We start from the raw sequence: 26,188 nt of genomic DNA on the forward strand, positions 1-26,188 counted from the left end.
GGGTCATAGCGTCGGATTAACAGCCTTTTCCTATGGTTCACTTTGGGAGGGGAACTAGGGGAAGTGCTTTGTTTATTTGCTTATTTTAAACCAAACAAACGAAGCCCAGGGGCAGCGGCACCCCGCGGTGACGGCGAAGCTGCCGTGCCTCCCGGGCGCTCGGGCCTGGGGGAGTTCGCCGCCACGCTGACTTGGTCCCTGCATCCCTCCTCTCCTGCGACGTGCAGCCTGTTGCGCTTGTTTTAAATATGGGCTTCCAAAAGCAGGAGTGTTATTTTTCTGGGGACACCAGAAGAGATCTCATGAGTGGGTTTTTTTCTGGCATTTTTGTCCTATATTTGCTTTTTGTGGGCAATATTTAGATTCCTTCTCTGTCTACTTGGGACATTCGTGGTTATTTCAGAATGGTCTTGGGTTGAAGGGAACAAATATTTCAGGTCAAACTCCAATAAAAAACCAAAAACTTCGTCTGAGAATATGTAAAGCACCCTTGGAAGCCTTTCTTTAAAGAGGGACGTGTGTGGGCAGTAGCGATAAAGCACACGGACGGGTGCTGCTTCGTCTGCCCGCTCCTGAGCACATGCGCCGGTGGTGTGGAGCGGAGGCGACGTCTCGGACCCCGCAGGGAAACCGCGTCTGAATTGGCCATAAATGCGGAGTCTCCCGCGGTCGGGGAGCGGCGGGGTGGGCAGGGCTGGGAACCCGCTTCCCAAAGTTGCCGCTTGTTTTCAGAGCGGCACCGGCCGCTTGCGCGCAGCCGGCGGCTCCGGGAAGTCGCTGTGCATCTGATTAGCACATTACTGAGCTTTCATTGACTTGGCTGCGCTGAGCTGATGAACTGAGACTGGGGACAAGCGCTCGTAATTGAGAGAAATAAATTCTTATCACAGGCCTCTGCTGGAGCCGCCACCTGTGCGTGCGCCTTGGTCCAGGTTTCGGGAGCGTTTCGAATCCCTGGAGCACCCGGCGCGCCCTCGTTAGCGCTTGAGGAAGCCGAGCGCAGGGACTGCAGCCACCGAGGAGCGTCCCAGGGTGGCCAGAAGGCTCCGTCCTTCCAGCCCCCCAGCCATTACCGGCCCAGTGCTGCCTATCTGCTCGGCCGCAGGCCGGGCAGCTCGTGAGCCACGAGTACCTTCAGCGTCTCCTTAGGAGCCACTCCGTGCTCTTCCCTTTCCTTGGTCCTCTGCGATTCACTCGGGAGTTAGAGCAGCCATTCAGCACCCTCCATGTTTATCTTAGATTTGATGGCGAGTGAAAGATCTTTCCCTGATGCCCATGTCCCCTGATGACAGGGGACATGGGCATCATAGGAGAAAGTGTTTTGTCTTGCTGCAAAAAAATTAAGGATGGATATGTCGTTTCTTTGAAAAGAAACCCATCTCCTGTTTTAAATGAAAAGAAAAAAGAAAAAAGTCCAGGGGTCAGCAGGGCTCTGCAGTTCGGGTGCGGCGCGGCGATGTGCGGGGTAGCCCGCCCTCCCTGCTGCAGAGCAGCTGTGTTCGGATCTCCTTGGCTGTTAGCAGCCCCCGTAATTCTGCCCGTTCCTCTGGGCTGCGGAGCAGGCTGCCTGCGTTAATGCAGCGCCGGTGGTGGGGAGGTGAATGGAAAGGCTTCACTTGACATTCTCTGACCTCCCTGGTGCAGCTGAACACCGGAGAGCCAGGGCTGAGATTGCAGTCGCTTTCAATTACTCGAAGCCAAGAGAGGTGGAGAAAAGGGGCCTGTTGGCTCCAGGAAGCTGAAATCTGCTGCTGCTGAAAGCTTGTTAGTACGAGGGGAAAAGCAATTACTGACGTTCTGCCAGTGCCACTAACCCAAGGCCGGGGAAGGGGCAGCTCAGCTCTAGGACGCGGCCGTCTCTGCCTCGGTGGGTGATGTGGGGCTCCTCAAGTGTGTCCTCAAGGACGGCTCAGGGCTGTAGAGCTGTGAGTTTTCTGGGTCTCCGCTGCCCGTTCTCGTCAGCAGACGTTTGCTGCGCATACGAGAGCTTGCGGATGTTACCTGCTGCCTCTTCTGCACCAACCCCAATTGTGTTTGGCATCAGAGAGCTCTGCCTGCGGCTGAGTGGGGGCTGGTGGACAGCGGAGGGGTAAAGGCGGGGAGAGGATGGCTGGCAGGGCTGAAAACAAAGCTCTGTGTTTGAGGGGCCGCCTCACTGCCATGGCCTGTGTCCTTCAGCAGAGAGGTGAGACCACAGCCATTCGCACCAAGAAGCTTTGGTATTGCAACTTCATATCGGGCTGATTTTTATGTCTGGTTAACCCGTGGAGGTAGCGCACTTCTGGTGACCAAAGTGTCCAGACCCCTCAGCTGGCTGGAGTCAGTGCTGTCTCTGTCTGGACCTGCTGGGTGTATCTGCTCTGTCCGTCTCAGGGGTCCCAGGGGATGCTCCTCAACTTTTTGCTTTGAAGTCCCCTTAAAAGCCCGTGAGGCTCTCTGCAGAAATGTCTTTGGCAAGCACCAGCTGCATGTCTCGCCTCTGCAGCGCGGTTGCACTTCTCATCTGCTGCAGCAGAATGTAACCCCTTCTGTGCGGTCGACTCCGGTGGTCCGAGCAGCCCTGCCGCCTCCCTCCCGTGCTTCCACAACCCGCTCTGCCTCATGGGCAGCAGCACGCCCCGGGGTGATCCCCTTTTATTTTTTATTATACATTTTATTTATGGCCATTTATGATTTCCCATGTTCATACATATTGTTGGTTCCTAGAAATAAGCTCCAGGAGGAGCCCAGCAACTTGACGCCGCAGCCGACATCACTGCGATGCAGGCAGGAATGAACTGACCAGAGCGCACACTTCAGACCCGTTTGGACTCACTCCATGTGCAAACGGTCCTCAGAGACATTGGCTTAGAACCGTTGGTCATTTTTTCCCGTTTTTCGTAACAAAAAACTTTCCTCACCAGGGACAAGGAACGCCCGGCTGCCGCAGACCCCCACCACAGCCGCAAGCTGCAAGCTGGTCGTGCCCCCCCGCTGCCGTGTCAGCCCCACCGGTCTCCCTCAGCTGCCCTTTGTCCGTGTCTGTACCTTATGGTGCAATGTGTGGCAAGAATATTTTAATTGTCCCTAAACCAGGGCACTATAATTATGGCTTTCCTAAGTTTTTAGCTAAGCTTAAAAGAACTCCAAACATGCTGAGGTTGGGGAACGCTTGGGGAGGGGGAGAAAGAGGGTCAGCAGCACATTAATTAACTTTTCCTTGGAGCGATACCACAGAGAGTGAGAACAGAGTAGGAGTTGTATATTAAAAAAAACTAACCAGAAAAGGGACATTTAACTGTTTGATTTAAGTATGGTTTATGATGATATTACAGGGCAAAGTTAAAGTTGTTGGGAGCACTCCTGTGCATATCCAGCCCTTAAGGCTAAGCATGAATTAATTACAGCTTATTTTTGTTATAGTTACAATATTCTCAAGATGTACCTTGTCCCAGAGTTGCTGAAGTTAGCTTTAACTTCAGCTTGGCTTTAGCACTGGTTTTGTTTGTCAATCTAAAAAGTTTCTCTGGAGCGAGGGTATTCATACGCAGCACAAAGCTCCTCGTACTTTGAACACCTTGCTCTGCTCACGTTGCCGGCTGAGGACGTGCGGACGCGTGGCGCTGGTGCGTTTTCTGACAGGTGGAATGTGAATTTCCCAAAGTGTCTTGGCCTCTCTGAAAACGCGTGCTCGTGTCCGCACGGTCGCAGCAGGTCACCAAAGCCGCTTCCCAGCACGGCCGAGCCTGGCCCAGGCGAGGCTGCACCGCTGAGTTTGCGGGGAGCCCGGGACAGGTCAGCACCGTGGGCATCCTCCTGTCGTGTCTCTAAAAACCCGCCGTTTTCTGCTTCAGCAGTTTCGCTGGGGTTTTTAGCAGAGGGAAACTGAGCCGGGGAGGGGGCGGCTGCGGCGGAGGAGGTGCGAGGAGGGAGGTGAGCGGGCGAAGAGGAGGCGTGAGACCACAGAGGACGAGAAGCGGGCGGTGGGGCAGGGCTGCTTGTGGGGAGCAGACCTCTTCAGCGGGGCGAGTAACCGATGAGAATAGCGCAGTGTTGGCGTACCGGCTACAGGCTGGCTGGGGAGGTGGCCGCGGGAGAAGCCGTCCCGAGGCTTGCTGGCGGCAGCCGGGGTGTCTGGTGCCAGTAGGGAAACGCGTGGGGTGGAGGGTTGTCTGCACTGGGCCAGGGCTGCCGCTGGTCCCTTCATTCACAAGGCTCGGACTGGGCACCACGCTCCCCGTCCCCCGACAGCCTTTGCTGCGCTCCTGCCGTGTCACCTCTGCCACCCATCTCCTCCAGCCCCTTCCTCCCCGCTGGTCCCCTTTGTCTCTTAAGCCTCCTCCTGCGGGTCTCCACGTTGGAGACCGCGCTGTCCTCTCCCTGCAGACCTGAAGCTGGAGATGGGTTTTCTTTTGTTTTGCTGTTTGATGTGTTCGTGTTTTTGCATGAGTCTCCTTTCCAGCTGATTCCGGTTTGGAGCTAGGTTAAACTGTGCAAAATACTGTTTAAAAGAAAAAAAGAAAGGAACTTGTCAAGATGCATTTGTTAGATCACGTTTAAAATGAAATAGAATTGAAGGTAGTTTTTGTCCAAAGAAGGGGGGGCTGAAAAGCCGTCAAGCCGCAGGAGAAAGCCCCTCCTTTGTTGTCCTCCTGACATTGAAGTGTAATTTTTCATGGTTATTTGGACTGGAAAATGGGGAGAAAGGGAGAGATGGGCTTGCGATTATTTCCCATAAATGACAACACAATCACATCACGCTCCACTACAAACATGCTCAAGGAATTTGCCTTTTTTTTTACATTTCATGTGTGAAAATAACAGCAAGCTTTCTAGTTCTGCTGAAATGCAAGGGAGAAAATCCCTATTGGGTTCCATTGACTTAAAATTTAGCCCAGTTTACAAAAAAAATGGACAGTCTTGTTCCCAGGGAGAGAGAGAAGTCGGTGCCGTCTCAGGGAAGGGGTTCTTGACTTCTGTCTCTTTGCGTGGAGGTACCGGCATCCTCCGGAGGTATCGCCAGCGACGGCCACGGTGCTGCCGAGCCCCTTGGAAGGTGCGTGAGGAACCGACGCTGCGAGGGGCCCCGAGCACACGTAACGCGCTGCCCAAATCCCCGGCTCCGTCTTCCTTTGCCGGACAAACCCAGCCCTCGGTCAGCAACTGCGAGCTGGGACCGGCTCATAGCTGGCTTGTTCACGCAGAGCTGTTTTCTGATAACACTGTTTTCTGCGGGGCAAGGCTCTGCCCAGCTTTGCAGGGAGGTGAAGGTCTCCGGAGCAGTCGGGGCCTTTCCCTGCACGTCTGAGATCCGGACTCGCTAAAGCAGATGGGACCTCTGCACCCGTAGAGCTGACGGCAGCGACTGCGTGCTGCCACGCAGACGGGCTTCGACTTTCTGCTTGGTGTCCTACTCTCCTGCTTCTTTAAAAAAGACAGTGGCAGGTTTCACCACCACTGGCTTCTATTTTTTTAAGACAGAAATTGTTTATTCTTCTAATTATCTGGTTTTGATAACATTATTCTCTTTCCCAGTGCTGCTACATTTTGTTACCAAGAGCACAAAGCCAAAGGTTTCATGGTTTTATCAGTCCTCCCCGCCTGCCCCCTGACCGTGGGCACTTCGCAGCCATGTGGGGCCCAGAAGTGGGGCCTCTGGCTGGAGCTGGTAAATCAGATGAAGTGACCAAATGCAAAAACAGTAACTGTATTAGTAAAAGCATTCGTATTTCAGAAGAAAAGATGCTAACGTCTGGCAGAGGGTCATCTCATTTCTGTTGAGCGAGAAGCTTGCTGGGGAGATAGCCAGAGACCTGGACGCTGTTGCAGGATTTTCAGATCTGTTCGGGGAAGCTGGCCAACTGAATTTTTTCTTTGCAGCAGAAAGCAAAGGAATAGAAGCTATAAGTTCACAAACTTCTTTTGCTGTTGAATTTCTTGTTTTATTTATCTGAACGCTTGCCTCTATAGTTAACTGCACAGAAGTCAGATAAAGTTTCCCTGCCTTGAGAAGATAGGCAACTGAGGAAGGCTTTATCGGCTGGGGGCACGTTCATAGCGTTTTCTTTTTTGTCAATGAAAGCAGCAGCACAGATATGCTCTGACCATGCTCTAAGACAGAGCCAGCTTGGAAATAAGTGTCATTAGTCCAAGATACGTGTAGGATTATTATTGTTTTTCTGCAGCCTTTTGTCAGATGATAGGACTCCCTACCAGCTTTTGCATCAGGGCTGGAGCTCCGTGGCCTTCCTCTCAAACCTGTGCCTGGTGCTTTCTTTCCGCTGCTTGAAGTCCTGCTTTTCCTTTCAGGAAAACGATAGGAATAAACAATTATGTAGAATAATCCAGTTAGGAGCTAGCACAGAGTGTATTTGTGCATATATATGCATCCTGAATCTGAGCTGCAAGGGCAGTGACTGCCTGGTAGCCAAGGTTACCTTAGGAGACGTGCCCCAGACGAGCTCGAGCTGGGGGAGAAATACAAGACGGCAAAAAAACCCTCTGAAAATGGATTTACCTACATTTCCATGTGGATGGAGTGTCTCATCTTCAAATGCAAATAGTCTGCAAGTCAGGGAGAGGTGGAAAACATTTTTTTCTTCTGTTGGGCTGGTCACAAACAGTCGAATTGTTTCCAGGGTGTTGCTCTGTGTCCTGGCCCTTGCCAGCTTCTCTTCTTCCACAAAACTGTTCCAAGGCTGTGCTCTCAGATTTCAGCAAGTTGAAGGGCGGGCAGCGGCGGGGTTTGCCATCGCTCCCTTCCGTTGTGGGCCACCGACAGCTTCAGCAGCACACGTGGCTGCTCACCTGCAGCCGTGTGCCCTAAACCCATCCCCTGGCAGAGAGAGTGTGTAGAAATGCAAGGGGGAGAAAAAAACCAGACGGCAAACCACTGTTTGCTCCCCTGGCTTGGGAAGCTTTGCGTGCCCCGAACAAGAGCCGTGCCTCTGGCTGGGGGCCTGGAGCCCAAGAGCACTCACGACGTCGCCAGCAGTTCGGAGCCCCCGCAGCCTGTTGAGCCGCCCGGCGGGAGCGGGGATAGACGGGCGCTGCCGCTGCAGCAGAGCTTTGGCTGTGGCCAGGGGTAGTGCCCTGCCTCCTGCTACCCCCTCCGCGGGGTGCCCGGTAAGGGTGCCCGCCCTGAGCCCTGTCGGGAGGTGCCCCCTCGCACGCGGTGCTGCAGCAGCAGCAGGTCGGCCGGGCTCCGGGGGAGCGCGCGCTGCACCGGGGGGCACCCGGGGCACCGGCTGACGTTAGACCTCCTTCCCGGGCTCTGCGTTTGCTCTGTTCCCGTAGCCGAGTGCGCCTGGCCTGTGGGCATGGCGTGAGGTGGGACCACCCTCCTCGTGCCTCTTCCCTGTCGGGGTGAGCTGGGGGCGAGCGACCCTTTCTAAGTCAGCGTCCTGTTGCACATGGACACGGTTTTGGGGACAGCTGAACAAAAGCCGCTGTTAGGACAAGCGGCACCAGACCATGCCTGGTGGCCCTGGCACAGCTCGGGGGCAGCTGAGCTCCTCATGGGCTCCTCAGGGTCGGGGAGGACATCAACCCCCCGTGGACCACCTGAAGCCCCTCCTGCTTCCGTAAGGACCCAGGCCACAGCACCTCTTGTCCCAGGGCCCTGGGACCTCGCGTTTAAACGAGTTTGAAGCAGCTGAACTTCTGAGACGCGCTGGGCCGCAGCCCGGTGGTGTGACCCCGGTGTCAGCAGGGGAAGCTGCCCTTCGCCAGCCGGCAGCTCGCGGGGAGCTGGCACGGCAGCACGGCGGAGCCGGCACGCGTGTCTGTGCATGTGCAGCTGTGCAGCTGACTGCACACAGGCCATCGCTGTCACCTCTCCTGACAGTGTCAGCTTGCAGAAGTCAGCCAGGTCTCAATCCTGTCTTTCTGCGGGCTTTTTTGGCTACTTATCCTGGAAAAGGGAGCATCAGGGGTTCTTTTTGTTTCAAAGGAGAGACCCTGTGTACAATTAAAACTTGTTTCTGGTAAACCTCATTCCAGGAAAGATGAGCTTTTAACAAAAGGCTTTTGACAGCTGCAGGGTATTTCATTTTTTTAATGCCGAATGAAAAATCAATACATTTTTCTAGGTTATACATATTCAGAACAGGCTTGATATTTCCATTATAATGGAAAATGGGTGTCTGCACATCTCGCCTGTCAGAGCTGCACCACCGCATTTTCCAAGCCACTGCTAAATATTTCAAACCTGATTTGATTGTGGTTCATGACAGCTAATGTTTCTCAGCTCTTGAGCCTGCCGGAGGGTGGGGAGGCAAGCACACGCTCTTTCTCTCCCATCCCTACATTTCTGCCGCCCCTGAAATGCCCCTTATCCCTTCAGATAAGAGATCTGGGGTTGTTAAGGAAAATCCAGCTGAGAGAAGGAGAGGTGAGAGGTCTTGGGCTGTTCAAGCTGGCCTGGATCCAGTCGGGATTTGCTGACTTCTCCAACCCTCAAACTTCCCGGGTTTTGAGAGGGGCAGAAATGCGGCAGTGTGGTCCCGCGCGACGGCGTGCCCGGATTCGGGCACGTTTTCAGTGTGTAACTGAGTCAGAGATTCCCTGACATCTGCAGATGTCAGAAACGCGTGATTTTCCAGGCTTTTCTCCCTCTCTTCCCCCCCCCCCTCCATAGTGAATGTTTCAATTTTAAATTAAAAGGAAATGCCACTGTCTAAAATGATTTATTCATGAAGGAAGAAAAGACTCTTCCTAGGATTTTGCATGGGGCAGATTTCATATGATGGAAGAGCAGGCTCCTTGGACTCCAGGTGCCCCGCAGTTACACTTGCTCACTCTTGGTACTGACCTGAACCCCCGTGGCTGGAAAATTCATTTAAGAAAATTTATTAATAGAGCATCGTGGCCTCGTGGATGGCACTCCAGCACGGGGACCCATGGGCATGTTGTGTTGTTTGTCTTTCAATGGGACACGATCCCCTCTGTGCAAATCCCACAGCAACAGCTCTTGACCTGCCCTGGCGAGCTCCCCGCAGAGGACGAAGCCCACGTACCCTTCGTGAGCTCAAACCCTGTGTAGATGGAGTTTCTGGAAACCAAAGACACCAGTCTAGCACCTGCATCCTCTGGGCATGGGCTGCAGTAGCATCTCTGGCCTTCCAGAGCCCCTCGCTAAGGTTCCCAGGTCGGGAGTCAACCCCATCGCCTCTTAAAAAACATCCTCTATGGCAGTTCTCCACGCCGCTGGGTTCAGCATCCCCGCCACGCTCTCTGAAAGTCCTGGTCAGAGTCCTTGGCCTGCAGAGACTCCCAGTATACTGCTGAAATACTGCAGGGACTTCTCACCCTCTGGGTATCAGCCCCGACTGGGACACTTCTTAGGATGCGCTTGCTTTTTTAACTACAAAACGGCTGGTGGAGTTTTTATCAATCTCCTTAAGGAAAATACAGTCAAGCCGTTAGGTGAATGAGTCCTAACAAACAGCGTGTACGGCCTCAAGGAGGTATGGTCAAACAGTAGCAAAAGGGTCATGGTGGTTTGGAAATAAATGCCCTACCTCTTGCTGACCGCGGCCTCATTCAGCCTTTGGGAGCTGGTGGCCCAGGGTGGTCTTCACACTCAGCTGCAGGTCTGTCCTATGGGGCTCTTCGGACATTAAGTAAAAGACAGTGGTCAGCTCGGCTCGAATGCAGCATGGCAACAACGTGACACCAGGATTTGCAGACAATCGAAATGGAAGCTCAAAATCTCCTTGTTGTGTGTGCAGCAGACTGAGGAGGAAAGCAGACCTTTCCCTACCAGATGTGATGCTGGCCTTGTCCTCTGAGAAGGATGCCCAAAGAAGTGCAGGAGGATAGGTGGCTGGGTGCCGTTCGCACGTGCGTTTGCCACCCAGCCCTGCCATCGCGCCCCGGAGCTGCCACTGCAACTCAGCAGCTGCAGAGCTGTCGTCAGAGAGCGTGGGTGCAAATCTTTCGGGAACAGGAGCTCTGCTGCATTTTATTTTCAGTGTTGGAGGATCTCATTGTTAGAAGCTGGGTCAGATCACACGCTCGTGCCCTGCGTGCAGTCTGCTGGAGGCTGGTTCGCAGCGGTTCGAAGCCCTCTGCAGTGCACGTAGCCGGCTGAGGAGTGGTGTGGCTGCGGACGCTCTCCCGACCATCCCTGGGGTCAGCCTAAACACTGCCGGCTGCGAGACGAGTTAGGCTGAGTGTGGTGAGCAGAGCTGCATCCAGCCTTCCAAAAAAGTCTGCTGGAAGAGGATCGCGAGGCAGCCGGGAGTTAACGCTTCCCCTTCCCTGAGTCTCGCACCAGGCAGCTGCGTCCCAGGGTCCGAGGGTGCAGGGAGCTCCCAGGGTGTGCCGGGGAGAGGAGCGGGGGGATCGTCCTGGGCAAGCGCCCCGGGAGCCAGGAGCCAAGTAAGGACGGTACCAGGGGCTTTCCCAGCTGATTCAGAGCCTCCTTGGGCGATGCATCTTGTACTCTGCTCCCTTCCCAGCCTGCTTTAAAAAACCACTCTTCGGAAGACATCAGCTCCGACTGGCGGGGGGGAGAAGGGTGCTTGAAGCATGCATGTGCTTTCTGCAGCCGCCGGCCCAGCGCAGAGGTGTTTGGGCCGAGGAGGCAGATCTTGCCCTCAGAGAGAAGCCGGTTCCAGGGTCGGGGCTCGGTGGATGGCGGGGCAGGCGTCCGCCGGGGCTCGGCCGGGGCTGGCGGTGAGACAGGCTGGGCCCGCGAGCGCGCGGGGCTGCGGGCCCAGCGGGGCAGGAGGATTTGCCGTTTGTAGCCTTGGTTTTTAATCATTTTCTACCGTTATTGGTATTCATAGCTCACATTTTTCCGGTTACTGTCAGCCTGGGCTTTCATCCATTTTAAAGAGCTATTTTTTCCCTTGTTGATGATGATGATGGTATAAAGCCAGATGGTGTAGCTGCGTGTGAGTGCCCTACTTCATTCCCCTCGCACCAGACAGTGCCCGCGAAGACGTGTGTTCTTTCCACACGCTCAGGTAGAGCCCCGACAGCGGCTGAGCCCGGCAGCCGCCTGGCCCTTCCCCTTCCTCCCATGCCGATGCTGACACCTCCGGGTCGCAGCCGGGAGTGCCGGCGCCGGGCAGCCCCTCCTGGTCGGCCGGGCCGGGCCGGGCCGCGTCCCGCAGCGGGGCCGGGGCGGGGGGCTGCGAGGGGCCGCGGGGGGCTGCAGTGGGTGGGCTGCGGCGGGCTGTGGGCTACAATGGGCTGTGGTGGGCTGTGGTGGGCTGCGGTGGGCTACAGTGGGCTGCGGTGGGCTGCGGTGGGCTGTGGTGGGCTGCGGTGGGCTGTGGTGGGCTGCAATGGGCTGTGGTGGGCTACGGTGGGCTGTGGTGGGCTGCGGTGGGCTGCGGTGGGCTGCGGTGGGCTACAGTGGGCTGCAGTGGGCTGCAGTGGGCTGTGGTGGGCTGTGGTGGGCTGCGGTGGGCTGTGGGTTGCAATGGGCTGTGGTGGGCTGCGAGGGGCTGTGGTGGGCTACAGTGGGCTGCAGTGGGCTGTGGTGGACTACAGTGGGCTGCGGTGGGCTGTGGTGGGCTACAGTGGGCTACAATGGGCTGCAATGGGCTGTGGTGGGCTGCGGTGGGCTGCAGTGGGTGGGCTGTGGGTGGGCTGCGGTGGGCTGTGATGGACTGCAGCGGGCTGTGGTGGGCTGTGATGGGCTACAATGGGGTGCAGTGGGCTACAGTGGGCTGTGGTGGGCTGCAGTGGGCGGGCTGCAGCGGGCTGCAGTGGGCTGTGATGAGCTGCAGCGGGTGGGCTGCAGCGGGCTGCGATGGGCTGCGGTGAGTGGGCTGCGGCGGGCTGCAAGGGGCTGCGATGCGTGGGCTGCGGCGGGGGGCCGGCTCCCCGCCTGCCTCTGCCGGCACAGGCTGTCCGGAGGGCCCAGGGAGCCGGCACCAAGGGAGCGCCTGAGCCGACCGAGCAAGCTGGGTGTCCAGAGAGAGGTTAAGGTGAAGATTTGAATAAAACAATAGAAACCCCTTAATGAAGGTGTTTAATAAAACCGGCTGAAGTCTGCTGGCTGTCTCGCCCTGCGTGGCAGCATTTCGAAGGCAGCGGGGTGGTTTGGGGGCTGGGGGTGGTTTGTTGTTGTTTCCCCAGGGTGGGAAAAATTTTGGAACTTTAATTTCTGAAACGTGAATCCAGCTGCTGAGTTCACAGCCCTTCTCTCCAGCAAACTTGGCCACTCGCCTCAGGGCAGACTGCTCATCTCACCCCTGCATCAGTAATTTGTGTCTTCCCACGTGTTAGGTGCCTTTGCCTAGCGATGCCACCCTTACTTGGGGGTCCTGTTTCCCCAGGAGAAGACCACTGGGATCCCTGCAGCTCTCAAGAGTTTCCAGCTTTTAAAAGAGTGAAAGAGGGGTAGAGTATAAATCACCGTGCTTCCACTTTAATATTGTAGCTGATCTCTGGATGCTTTTACAAGTTCCTCCCTGATTTAAGTTGTCACGTTCTCAAAGGGCACTGCTGAGTATCTGCAGTCGGCTAGTATATATTTTTAATCCTGATTTCTAGCCCTGTCTTTGTTAGGGGGAGGATGGGGGGTGGTGCTTTAACTGGTTAGGTAGTTCAGATGAAATGTCAGGATAGCCTAGGATTTGCCATGACCAGATAATGCAAGTTAAAATTATGAACTATCCTGCCTAAAAGAGGATATAATGGCTTAAGAGTACCCTTCTTCCCAGTGGTGATGTAGCCCCCGTCAATTATATGGTTGCTGTCGAGCTGCACGCACTATACATAAATGCCCAAGGTATTAGATGATAATGTAGCTGTTAGGCCCTGGCGTAAGAGGTCTGGCAGCTGCAGATACCGCGCTCCCAGGATCCCACCTGACGAGGGTGCCTCTGCCTGGAGCTGCACCGCGCCATGTCGACACGCTCCGTGCCGCCGGCCTCAGCACGCTGGTGCTTTGGGTACCGGGTGGGGCAGTGGCACTTTGTGTTTTGTTCTGAGCTTTCAGCGCTTCACTTCACTGACTATTTTTTCTCCTTCGTGCTTTTGCACCTGTATGATACTGCCTGTGTGCTCGAACTCTGCCCGTGACTGGGATGAAAATAAGACCCCCAGCAGCTTCCTCCCGTGCCTTGTGTCAGGGCCACGTCCGCAGAAGACAGTGCTGCTCCTTGCTTTGTCTGAGCAGAAGTGAGTGGTGGCGTTTCTGCGGTGAACTTGGGGGTCTCGGTGGCCAGGGTCAGTACTACGCGGTGCCATTCAGTCCGAAGAGCTTGAAATGGGGATGAGGAGGAAGGCTGGGGCTGAAGGTGCTGGAGGCTCCAGTCAGTCCCTGACGCTTCTCTAATCCACAGTGTGGTTGGGTAGAACCTTCTCATACCAGGCAAATGTTTTACTGTACATTACACCGCAGGGGACATCAGTGGCTGTAAGTGGTAGAAGTAGGTGAGATTCTTCACTTTGTCTTCATCTTTCACTTTTTTCCTCTGTAGTTTCTCTCTTGACCCGCTAGCAGGTAGTCGTTGGGAGAACGCTGGGTGACATTGGTATCTGCTGCTCAACACTTGTGCTTCAGCGTTGGCTGTTGCTCTGTTGCTCAATGGCAGTTACTTGCTCTTCTGTTTTGACTTCCATTTTTATGTTACGCTTTCTGCTTCTCTTCTTTCAGAAGAATCCATTGAAGATGTGGAAGGGCCCAATGAAACAGCCGGTGATGCTGAAGAGCCTGCCAAGGAGCAAGAGAGTGGAGGGGACAAGGACCAGAGTAAATGGACAGGTGGGTTTTGGTCCCTCTTCTTCTTTAAATCCAGGAAAGAGAAGTGGGAAGTTGCAGAGCAGTGGTCTGCAAAACTCTTTCCTTAAATGACCGTGCCACACAGCGCTGTCGGCATGGCCTAAGTGTCGTCCTCTGTGAAGTCTTTGGGTGTAGCTTTGTGACACACTCGCGCAGTTTGAGCCGTGGTCGGTCGTGCATCCCCGCTCCCAGCCCTGGGCTCGCACTGCGGCACTGGGTCGGAGCCCCCCTGTGCTCATGGTGCTGGACCTGACCCGGCAGTGGGAATCGGCAGCTGGGAGGGGAGGAGGGAGAAGGGGACTGCCCCTTCGGGCGGCAGCCAGCACTTAGAGTGGATTAAGCATCTCGTGAAACCCCACCCTATGTTGTTAAGACTTGAGAGACTGTTAGCCTGCTTTTTCATCACGGTCCTGGCTCTGGTAGCAAGACTTTGACACAGAAAGGCAGAGCAGAGAGGCAGACCCTGTGCTTGCCCTCTGTTAACTGCTCACTTTCTGCTGGAGCCGTGGCATCCTGAAACGGACGCTGCAGATGCGCAACAATACCTGCGTTGCTGCAGTGGAATCTGAAAGGCTGCTCTTTGCAGAATCCTTAGATGGATTAATTATGGAGGTGTTAGGTTACTCTGTCTTTCCGAGAAGATGGTTGCTATTTTGCAGAGGTGAGTGGGAGGAATCTTTTAAATATTCCTTGCCTTTGAGCAGAAAGCAGCTGCAAGATTGTCCTCCTCTGGAGAGGGCCGTTCCCCTCCGCAGCCGGCGCTTGCTGACCGCTTCAGCGTAGGTGTGGAAACGGAGGCGCTGGAGACGGTACTCATTTTCCTTGACCCAGGACGGAGCAGTTCTGACTCCCCGTTTCTGTTTCTGCTCGGTAGCCCAGTCGCTTTGCAGACTGGTGGTTGCTTGGTACGATGCCTCTCTCAGTCTGCAGAGAGACCCTTCTTGCAGGCAGCCTTCTCCTGCCGTGTTTGTGGTTGCCTCTTAGTGAGCCTCAGCCAAAGAGATATTTCAGCTTACACAGTCTTCAAAAGGATGAAATGTGGTCTTTCACCTCAATACAGTTTTAATCTCAACCATTGGAAGATGTGTCCAAACTGGTGAAGAAAGCAAGCTGTGCTTTAATGCTTGTTGAAGCTCATGTTCTCAGCCTAGAGTGCGCTCGCTGAGGTTGCTCTCTATGTCGTTCCCCATCACAGACCCATTCTTCAACACAGAGATGCAGATTTTGCTTGGCTGTACGTGATTTTTAGTCTCTTGTGGCATAGGATTGTGTGATCCTAAGCAAAAGCATGCTTCATGAAGTGTCACAGAAAGATGTAAGTATTGTATATTTACTAAATCTCTTAAAGGGTAAGTAGGGCCTTTTGTCCAAACCTGAAGCACTTACAAAAGCTGATCTATGTGAAAAGATTATTTGTATACATTAAAACATGTAAGGAAAAATGAAGAACCTACTTTTTAAACCCTTCACTCTCCAGAAACTCTAGATTTGGGTGGCTTTATTTCTTCATCCTGCTGATGAAATTCCTAACCCATTTTTGGTGTTTGTCAGTCAAACAGCAGATAAGAAATGGACGGCTTTGTTGAGTCTTCAAAGGAAAATGCATAAAGGAAAACGCAGACTATGTATGTAAGCCCAAGAGCTCTGGACAAGCCTTGTCCAGAGCCGCTGCAAGGCTGAAGAGTACAGCCTCAGCAAGATGTATGCACGTGCTGTTGTTGAATTCAGGTCCTGCTTTCAAACATGTAACAACATTACCCCTGAACTTTAAAGCAAAAAAATGTTATCCACTGTTTATGTACAGCGGATATGCAAAACAGGTACCACACCGCGGTCTTGTATTGTTTCTGCTTTCAAGCTCCCTTGAGGAACACGGCTATGTTGCCATGTCCTTCTGGACCTCAGACATGGAAAGGAATGGAAAGTAGGTGAGGTTGTTCATGACAACCACAGAAGAGCAGTGTCTCCACGTACAGGAATATCAAAACGCCACGGTGCAAGTTGAGGTGTAACCAGGGAGGGAAATGGGCAGTATCAAGGAAGCACTCACTTGCTGGAAGAGAAGACTGCAAGAAAAGAGCTGGTCTGCAGCTCAGCCCGGTGGGAAGGCTATCAGCCACACTGTCAAGAAAGCTGAGGAGCATAAGGCCTTCTTTGCATTCGTCTTCACTAAACAGACCGACTGCGTGAGAGACCAGAGCAGCCCGTGCCAGCGGCGCTGTGGGGAGAGCTCGTCCTCCAGCTGTGAAGGAACAGGCTGCAGAGGACTTAGTTGAGCTACACGTTGTCACATCCGTGACCTGCTGCTTCATACCTGGCTGTTTTGAGAAAGTGACTGAAGCATCCTCAGACCTGTCACTGCCCTCTCGTGTGAATGTACAGAAACCAGGGGAGGTGCCGCGAGGGGACAGGCATGGTGCTTATCTTTGACTAAAGGAGTAGCTGGGGAACTGCGCACCTGCCAGCTCCGTTTGCCCCAGATTTTCCTGGGAATGGACCAAACAACTGTTTGTAAGTACTGACGGGAAGATAATGAGATGAGTAACAGTCGACACGGATTTGTCAAGCACAAATCATGTCAACACGACCCAATTTCCTTCTGTGTGAAGAAGGTCTTGTTTGCAGTCTGTATCTCGTATCTTCTCCTTAGGAAGACTTTTGACGCTGCTTTTCAGGACAGTCTCAAAACGAAGCTCAAGCATTATGGCGTAGGTGAAAATATTATGGAATGTGTGCGTTTCTGCAGTGCTGGAAAGCTTCCTCTGGAAGATTGTGTCCGTTTCTCAGCTTGGAGCATCAAGAAAGTTGAGGAGCAATTTCAGAAAGCCCAAACAGCGCGAACGACCCAGAAGAGAGCGTGGTCTGCATAGCGTCAGCTGTGAGGAGAAAATGGAATGAACGGACTTATTTGACCCAAAAAGAGAAGACCAAAGGGGAGGACAAGATATGTCTTCTTGTGCATAATATGCTTCTGAAAGGAAGGAAATAATTTGTTCTCCATGTTCAGGATATAGACAACAAGAAGTAATGGGCTTAAATTGAAGGGAGAAAGATTGAGGTTAGATAATAAATAAAAAAAAAATTCTCCTGGTACGGCTTGTGAAGCAGTGGAGTAGATTTTCTGGGAAGGTTCCTCAGAGGTCTTTCAAGAAGATTAGACGAGCTGCTGTCGGGAATGAAGTAGGCACAGTTTATCCTGCTTTGGTTGGACCGGCTGACCTTCGGAGGTGCCGCTGAGCCCTGCAATTCTGTGGAAGTGGGAGATAGGTGAGAAAGAAGTGCAGGCTCAAAGCCAATAGATAGTGTGTTGAAGTGGAAGTTGATAGACCTGTTTTCTGTTCATCATGCTGCAATTTGATCGTTACGTTCCTCAGCAATTTACTCACCTTTTGTGCCTCAGTTTCTTAACCGCGCACTGGGTGATTATTTCTTCCACTTTCTTAAAGATTTGTGAGATCTCTAACGAAATGTCGCGTATGTCTGCCAAGCTCCCTCTGCACAGACGCGCCGGTGATGAGTCAGGGTTGTTTGACTGCTCTACGGTACACGCGTCCGCATGTGGCAGGCTGCACCGGCGGCGGCATTAGCACTGAAAGGAAAAACCTCTCTGCTTTCATTGTAAATTTGTCAAAGAGTCTCAGCTGCAAAGTAAATTTATCGATTTGGGGGTTTTATTTATTTTAAAATGGAATAATCTTAAGCAGAAACATTTTTGTAGGTAATACTTTCCATTAAAATGTACATGTGGAAAACTCCATCCCAAATAAGGGTTCGTTTTACCTTGGTTTTCTCATACATCTTTGTGGCTCCTAAAAGATTTCTGGAAGCGGCAGGGCCGTCTGCTTTCAGCAGTGCGGGCGCTGCCGCTGCTCCCTCAGCTCCCGACCCGCAGCGGAGCTTCCCGGGCACGGACTCTGTTGGGTGACTCCCGAGGTACCGCGCGGAGGGACGAGGGCTGGCGTTCGCTCCCTGGCCCGGGGCGGGACCTGCCAGCCCTCGCGGGTTCCTCTCCCCAGCAGCGGGGTCAAGCAGCCCCGTTGGGTGCAGCCCTCGCACCGGCGCTGCCCTGCCCCGCCTGCTTCCCTCTGCTCCGGAGCCGGCCGCCTCCGGGCTGGGGAAGGGAGATGCTCTTTGCCTGATGGCTGAACTTCAGAAATTATCTCATCATGACTAACGTGAGATTTATCACAAGCAAAGCGGCAAGAGGGAAAGAAACCGTGGCTCCATTTTTAAGGCAGGATGTAAATGATTAATATTCAGCGCACTGGTTTCCAGCTAAAGCCTGAATCAGACCAGGGTAGATCAGTACGAGACTGTTGAGATTCGGGGTGGGGCTTATACGTATTTTCTGACTAGAGAGAGCACTCCAGCTGCAGCGACCCAGCTCTGAAAGAGACTTTCTTAATGCACCGTCAGTTGTATAGATACAGAATATCAGATTTTTTTCCACAAAAACAAGAAACAAACTCTACTTAAAATATAGATTGAAATGAAATATTTCTAGAGGACTAGCCTGAAGGGCTTTTATTTTTTTTAATGATTTTTTTTTTTTAATCCATGATGCTCACCTAACACAGAGCAATTAGTGCAATGGAGCGTCCCTGATTCGAATCCATGGTAGATTGCTATTAAAGGAGGTATTAATGGGCTGCCGAGAGCTGGGAAATTGTTGCAGAAAAGTGTGTTTATGGAGTATGGTGCTGGCAGGCATGATTTCAATCGGATTTGACATGTTTAACATAAATGTATACTGCACAGCTCCTGCAGTTTATGAATAATTCCTACAGGCCCACTGCCTTTCTAATTACTGAAATTGAAAAAAACAGGTCAGGCACATCCTGACGGAAATCTATTACTGCCCCTCCCCCGCCGCCGCTTTTTTCTGCTTTTTAATATATGGCGTTTGTTGAGCACTTAATGGCGGGGATATTCTGTGGACCGGAGTGAAGAGGAGGGCGCGAGCGGGCTGGGAGGAAGGGGACGAGGGGCGCGATGGAGCGGCTCTCGACCCTGGCTCCTGTGGGAAGGAGAGGGGATGGGAAGGCTGGCTGTAACTGTGCTTTCTTCCTGAGGATTTACGAAGCACAAAAGGCTGCCGGGCGCCGGCTCAAGCCCAGGAAAACAGCCGGGCCGGGCGCCTCCGTACCGCGGCTCGCCGGGGAGGCTGGGCTCCGAGCGGGGCGCGCGCCCGGCTCCCGGGCGGCGTCCGCAGGTGCCGGCTTTCCGGGCTCTGTGGGGCGAAGGGGAGGCCATGGCCCAGCGCTGGCTCTGGGAGGACCCCGCAAGCCCCGTCGGCCCTTCCCCGGGGCAGGCCGTGGGGTCCTCCCCGGGCTCTGCCCGCTGGCTGGAGCCGGCCGGCCGCGGGCACTGCTCCGAGCTGCGGCCCCGGAGCGTCCCCGGCCGGCCTCTGCCCAGCGTCCTGGCCCGGCTCTGCCGGGCTCGCCCAGCCCTGGCCCTCTCCGCTCTGCTGGGGCCGTTGAGCCCAGCCACGTGCGCAGCGTCTGTGATTCTTCCTCGCGGTCAGCGTGATTGTTTTTACGACTCTCTGTTGAACGCTCTTCTTCTCTTTACACCTAGCGAAGTACGGCTACTTAAAAACCAAAAAGCAGCAGAATTACCAGTCTGGCCCGCGTGGAACAATCATTGACTTCTAGCTGGGAGAGATGGTCCTGCACGCGCCCAGACCCGAGCCGGCCCCCCCTGCCTGCTCGGCTCCCCCCCGGCTCTCGGCTGCCTTTGCCAGTTGCTAATCTTGAAAGCACGTGCGTGTCGTGGTCACCACCGTAAAACCCGGTTGCTCCCTCCCCAGCAGTGATAACACGTACTAGAGCCCACCCGGGACCGCAGAGGGGCCGTCTGGGTGGCACTGCTGGGTGAATTGCTTTGCTGGGGTCCGAAGCCGCAGTGCTGCAGCGGAGCCTGTCCGACGGCTGCTTTGCCGTTTTCAGATACTTTTCACGCGTGTTCTTCGGCGAGTGGGTCTCTGCCGACGTCTCTGCTGTCTCCAGTCTCCATGTTCGCTCTTTCCTCGCCGGTCGTTTCTGCTCAGCAGGTAGCTGTGTGCTGCCCGGCAGTGGTGGTGATCCCTTCTTGCTGGGTGTAAGGAGTTAGCAGAATTCCTGTTGTTTAGACCATCTCCCAAGCTCAACACATGGATTTAATAAATTAGTTGATATGGACTCTCACGGTAGGTTAGTTGAAATATTTATTCAATTGAATTGGACAGTAATATTCACACAGACTGATAGCTAGCTCAAGAACCATATGAAATAGGTAAATATGAAAGATTATTGCTCGTTTCCTTTCAGCCACTTTGTAATTTCAAAAACCCCAAGATTTCCCTCGCTTCTAAAGATGGACTCTTAGACACCATTGCTGGAAGAAAAGGTGCAGTGCTTTAGGGTACCACTTTGCAAACGGGGGTGGTGCTGGGCATGAGATGGGCGGATTTTCTACGTGCCCCGTCTTTCCTTCTGCCCGGCGCAGGTCTCCGTTTAGCTCAGAGGGGCGGGGGGGGGCTGTCGCTCCCAGGGCAGGGAAGCCTCCCGGCTTCGGTCCAGGCCTTTTCTTTTGGGTACGTTTGCCGGCGCGTTTTGCTACTCGTGTGCCAAGGCCAGCTGCTGCTGCGGTCGCTGCCGCGTACCTGTCTGTGAGCACCGGGACCCTCGTCCCAGCGTGGCAGGGCCGCCTGCGGCTGCGTGGCTCCCCAACTCTCCGGCTCCCTGGGTCAGAGTCGGGATTCTCGTAACCTCTGGGACCGATCCGTAACTGCGTGCCGTTGCTCCGCTATCTCTCGCCCAGCCTGCGCGGGTCATTTTCTCTCCCCCGGCGCCTTCGCTCTTGGTTGACGGCGCAGCGCCGCGCCGGAGCACTGCGCAGGCAGCAGCGCGGCTCCCGGCAGGTCCCGGGGCCTCCTTCAGGCGCCGACGGGAGATGATCTGATCTGCAGGGCCACGGGGGAGAGCCGTGGTGCTCGTGATGGCACGCGAAGCGCTGCCTCCACGTGCCCCTTGTGCTGCCTGGCGTCTCTCCGCGAGGTTTTCTGGGTGCTTTGTGTTTGTACGGAGCGTGGCAGAAAAGTCTGGTGGCGGCTGGGGCTTCTGGGTACTGTAATATGAATATTTAATAGTAATTCAGCTGTTCATACTCACTGCAGGCTGGAAGGTATGACACAGCATTAGAAAAACAAATTACTTGACCATTTTCAGGGCCACGTTTCTGAAAGGCAGCAATAAAGGTCTGGGTACAAAAGTGTGCTTGCAAATCTCTGTGTATTTACTTCTGTCCATCATGCGATCACGTTATTTATCAAATACAGAGTCGAAAAAATACTGTAGAGCAACAGGCAATATACAGGCCCGTTAGTGTGGCTACAACATCTTATTAGAACGCAGGGTACCTTCAGGGAATAAGGAATGTAAACAGACAGTGTTTCAGAAAGAAACATTCAGCCGTCTGTTATTAAGACACGAGGCAGCGGACGGCAGCGCTGCAGCGGTGGTGTACGCCCAGGTGCCCTTTCGGGGAGCCCTGCGCGGGGCCCCGGCTGCCTTTGTGTCCCCGCAGGCTCTTGGTGGAGTTGCCTTTGGGAGCTGGTCTTGCTCTACTAATACAAATTGTGGGTTTCTGCGGGATAGCGGCCGTCTGCCAGAGAGGCTGAGCCCGACGCTGTGCGTGCCGTCGTTCTGGGCCCCTGAGCTGCTGTTAATGGAACCGCGCGGGTGGGTCTGGGCCACGGGGCCTGGCCTTGCCCGTCACCCGCGGTGAAGGCTGCGTGAGCGTGAAAACGGTAAAACAGCCCGCTCCAGTCTCAGGACTTCGGGAGGAAAACCACAGCCGTTTTAAGGATGCTCTCGCGGAGCGAGACCCGTGCAGGGGTGACGGCTGCCGTCGTGGGCATTCCCAGCCGCAGGGCTCTGCAGGCGCGGCAGGCAGGTCGGTCTGGTCCAAGGGCTCGTGATGCTGAGTAATTGCTCCAAGAAAAGGTCAGGGGAGGTTTGAGGAGGGAGGCACCACCAAATATGGAATTTTATTTTCCGTCGGGCAGTGAAAACACAGTTCCCTGGTCCCGCTGAAAACTTTTTCCCAGGCCGGCTGCTGAACTTAGTAGGAAGGATTTTTTTCAGTAGGCTGGGGGCGGGGAGGGTGTTGTTTTTTAAATCAATGGAGAGAGCAGAAACCCCACTGTAAATTTCTAGGGCAAGTGGCAAGCTGGTTTACGGAATGCAGGGAGATGAGAACCTCTGGCTTACGGAAAGCAGCATGAATTAATAATCATTTAATTGGCTTCTCCATTATGTTGCTGGGTTGGGAGATGGAAGTTTAGATGAAGGGGCTGTCAGTGGTACTTTAGCTAAAAGAACCTGATGGCTGGGAGGCGGGGTGGCAACGCCCTTCCCACCAGGATGGAGAGCGGGCAGCTCTGGGGACCCTTGCTGGTTTTGCCTCTGGACCTAGCAAAGGAAAGGATTCCCACTTCCAAGGAAGCGTCCCGTCTCACCTGTGACATAACGCCTGGGAGGATTTCTCCTCCTCCTCTGAAAAGCAGAAGCCGCCAAGGAAGAGCGAGAAGACAAGTAGGTCTCCGAGAAGTGCTGCGGCGGGCCGGCACGCGGGCAGCAGCGCCGTCCCATTGCGCTTGGCTTTCGGGTACGTTTGTTGAGAAACGCAGATTTTTCTCTAAGGTCAGCGAATCTGAACTAAATCCATTTGAAGAGTCAAAATAATAAAAATACTAACTGATACATAGTCGTACATCACTTTAAACCCAGATTCCTTTTTCTTTTCTGCAAGGCCTGTACCTCTAGAGCGTGGTCCTGGCCATGGTTCGGGCGCAGGCGTTGTCCTCCGCCTTCTCTGGTGCCAAGCTGCCGTTGGGGGCCGAGGCTCTTTTGACATTTTCGGCCGAGGGCATTTCGTCCCGTCCGCTCCACGCAGACGCGAAGGTCCCGCGCAGCTGCTGGAGAGCTCTGCAGGCAGGCGCCGAGCTGCGTGTCCTCATTTCTCCAGGCAGAAGAGAGTTCTTAATTCCTCTGATCTGTGATGTGGACTGAATGTGTCACTTTGTGTGTTTGGCTGTTTATCAACAATAAACTTCGGTCTCGGTGTTAAAATTCCCACTTGAGCTGTCAACTCAAAAAATAATACTTAGAACAAATATTCAGTATGCATTTTTCAGAACTCTGCAACAAACCAGTTATTCTGGGGTCTGGGCAATCATTAATAACTGGTTTTGAAGGATTAAAGTTATGGGTAGGATCGAGTGCATTTAATAAAATTGGGCACTTTGGAAATGCTAAGTAAAAGTAAATTTTAATTACCTTTTACTTCTCCCTAATTCTAAGCAGGCTGCTTCGCAGTAGAAAGGAAATAAGAAAATAGCCCGTCGTGACTCCAGAGGTTACAGCTAGTGTTCAGCAGCTACGGGGCAGTTGACGGTTGAATTGCTGAATTTAGCCACTGCGTCTGAAAACATCACATTGGTGAGCTGCTAGAAGCGGTGCACGCTGGAGTCGGTGGCAGAGGGTGAGGACCGGGCGCTCCCCGAGCTCCTCGTGCCTCGCTGTGCAGATCCCACCGCCGGTGGGGACAGCAGGGCTTTTGTAAATGTCCAGAGCTCACCTGGCTTTGTAGTGCAATTCTGTAGGTATTTCATGGTTCTCATTCTGTTGCCAAAACTGAAAGCATTGTCATCCTGTATTTGGAAAGGTGACTCATACGTGAGTCTTTTACGGTTGGACTCGATGATCTTAAAGGTCTTTTCCAACCTATACGATTCTGTGATTCTGTGAGCAGAGGTTTCTCCCGTCATCCCTTTTCCTCCCTCACGTCCCCTGCCCCTAATGCAGGTTGGCGGTGCCGGCATGGCTCGTGGCAGCGCCCGTCGGTAGTTTCGCAGAGCAGGTGACACCCAAAGGTTTGAAGCGGCAGTTGACAGATACAGAGCCTGGAGAGACCCTGCCTGGACCACGTAGGAGACACAATCACCGTCCGGGGCAGAGAAGTCTAAGGGGACCCAAAGTCATGGCTGGCGTTGTCGTCCCAGCCCGGTGCAGGGCTGGAGCAGAGCTCACATGGCTGCGTGACTGTGCGGCAGACTCTGGACGCTGGTCCCGACACCTGACTGCCTGGCCGGGGCTGATGCTTCAGTGTCCGAGATCACACCGAGGAGTGGACGATGCCCACAGCAATTAGCCTCCTTATCGGGGCCGCTCACATCACACGAGGCTCGTGCAGGGCATTTTAAGGCAGGGTGGTCCTCTGCCCGCCACAGTGCTGGCTGGGGGTGGTGGTCTCTGTCTCCCCAAACCCACCGGGAGGGACCGCTTTCCTCGGCGGAGGAGCAGCGCAGGCGGGTCCGGGGTGGTGCCGTGTTCGTCATGCTCCAAGCACATTTTATTAGTAGGAAGAAAGGGAGACCAGCTGTGGTCCTGTAGACACCTTTGATGACTTTCCGGTTCTGAACCCCAGGGAGGGTCTCGGGTTCAGCCAGCGGATCGACCTGAGAAGCAGCCCCCATCGTCCTGCGCAGGGGGCAGAGCAGGATCTGCGTTGGTGTCCGTACGTCAGCCCTGACACCGCACACTTGGTTTACACAAAGAAGCTCTAGGTTTGGATGTCTTAATGGAGTGGCAACACAGTGGGGTCCTGTGGTTTTGGTTTCAGCTACAGCCTGGACTCCACGTCCGTGCGCGGAGGCGTGTAACCAGCCAGGGCTGAAATACCGGGCGTGCGGCAGGGCAGCGCTACGGGGAAGGAAGCCACCTCTAAGCAGGCTTTGGCATGGCCCAGTCTGCCAGGAGAAATTTAGTAGCTCCAGAGCTCTTCTGATCCCTGCCTCCCTCTGGCAGCACTGTAATCTGTTGCGATACCTATTTTCCCTCTCCTGGAAGTTACTTTGCCTCTATTTAGCTGAACGCGTAGAGGTGGGGTCTGGCAGGGAAGGCGGTTAGAAATGGGGATTGTTTTTCTTGCTGTGATGTGGTGCCTTTCGAAATACTGCCCATGTCAGTGAATGAAGGATCCTTGAGAAGGAAGCCGTTTACCTGGACCTTACTCTGACGGCATCTTCTGAAACAAGGAGCGGATACCAGCGGGTTCACAAAGAGAATAAGAGACAAGGGGAAGAGTATGGGGGGACCGGTCTAAGAATGCTACAGTGCCTTGTTAATCGGCAGCCGATCCATCATATTAAATATCCAGCTGTCATATATTACCTTTCAAGTGAAAATGAATAACTCCCATTAAGGGCGAAATGGGTTTGAAGTCGATTCGAGACAGATTAAAGTACTGTTATGAATGTGTGTTCAGGGAGGAGGAGACGGGGGCTGTGTATAATATACTTGTCCTTACAGTTTTTAAATAATAGATGTCCCACAAATTTATGTTCTGCAGGCTGCCAGGGTTTGGGGGAGGGGTAAAGGTCAGGGATGTGCTCTCGGAGTGCCTCAACTTGCGGAATGTTTTGCTGTTGACTTCCAGGCTCATTTGCCTTCGTCCGTTTTGCTGAAACAAAACCGCCTTTCCTCAGCTTGTTACACTGTGAGGTTGTCCGGGTCCTGTCCCAGCACTGGCCGTAGGCTGGCTCCGGCTGCCGGTCTGCCATGGTGATTTGGGGGGGACCGCTCGCTGGGAAGCAGCCTCAGATGCTCTTCCCCGAGGCGCGTGGGCTGAGCTGGCCGGGCCCGTCCTGGCAGCGTGCCGCTGCTTCCAGCACAGAGCGCGAGTCTTGACGGCCACAGCTTCCAGCCGTCTCCAGGGCAAACGTACTCCCGTGTTCCTATGCAAGGCGTCCCAGGTGAGCTGGGAGTTGGACTGGCCCTGCTTTGTCGAGTCAGGCCGACTGCTCGTGGAGGTGACACGTTGGAGGTGACACATTGGCCTTCACGTCTGGCCAAGCCTTTGTGCTCCGACGTAAACGCGGGACAAGACTCTCCTGCACCTATCAGGCTGTAAACAGCCCACAGCCATAGCTGAGATTTCTCTGCTTCTAACTATAAATGACACAGTTCCCTTACTATGGAAGATAATCAAGAACTTTTTTTGGCCAGGCATGCTTTGTAGGACGCAAGTTAGTCCACAAACTCATCCCCCTCCAACGCCTTTCAAGAAACAGCAGCAGAGTAAATGGAAGTACTGTCTTTGTCCAACTTAAGCCTCTTTGGGGATGTCCTAATACAAATCTCTTTTTGTTGCAGCACCAGCCAGCCAGGCAGAGAAGGAGCTGACAGAGCCTCCAGCATCCTCTAAACGAATATCGTTTCCCAGCAGCTCTGAGTCACCTCTCTCCTTTAAGTGGTCAAAAACTTCAGAGGAGACCAAATCAGAGCAGGTAAGGAAGAAGAATCCAGCATTTTGTGCATCTACAAGCAGGTAATTTGTTTCATATGTGCCAAAAGCAAAGAATAAAATAGGAGAAGGAGGATGAAAGGCGATAACTGGTGGTAGGAGAAGGCATCGAAT

General features: G+C 53.8%; 1 protein-coding gene and 1 long non-coding RNA gene across 8 annotated transcripts in view; both read left to right on the plus strand.

Moving 5' to 3' along the window:
• Nucleotides 1-26,188, plus strand: part of ZFHX3 (zinc finger homeobox 3) — a 693,525-nt gene that overhangs the window by 642,976 nt on the left and 24,361 nt on the right. For all 7 annotated transcript variants that reach the window (XM_075509294.1, XM_075509295.1, XM_075509296.1 and 4 more), the window contains 2 exons: nucleotides 13,601-13,708; nucleotides 25,924-26,057. In XM_075509294.1, coding sequence (XP_075365409.1) covers nucleotides 13,601-13,708; nucleotides 25,924-26,057 — 242 coding nt within the window. The remainder of the gene's footprint in view (nucleotides 1-13,600; nucleotides 13,709-25,923; nucleotides 26,058-26,188) is intronic.
• Nucleotides 10,496-13,073, plus strand: LOC142413314 (uncharacterized). The gene is made up of 3 exons (XR_012776771.1): nucleotides 10,496-10,659; nucleotides 12,276-12,339; nucleotides 13,040-13,073. It is a non-coding gene; the product is annotated as an uncharacterized LOC142413314 (long non-coding RNA).

Source organism: Mycteria americana, chromosome 8 (genome assembly GCF_035582795.1).
Source record: "Mycteria americana isolate JAX WOST 10 ecotype Jacksonville Zoo and Gardens chromosome 8, USCA_MyAme_1.0, whole genome shotgun sequence".
Classification (NCBI taxonomy): domain Eukaryota; kingdom Metazoa; phylum Chordata; class Aves; order Ciconiiformes; family Ciconiidae; genus Mycteria; species Mycteria americana.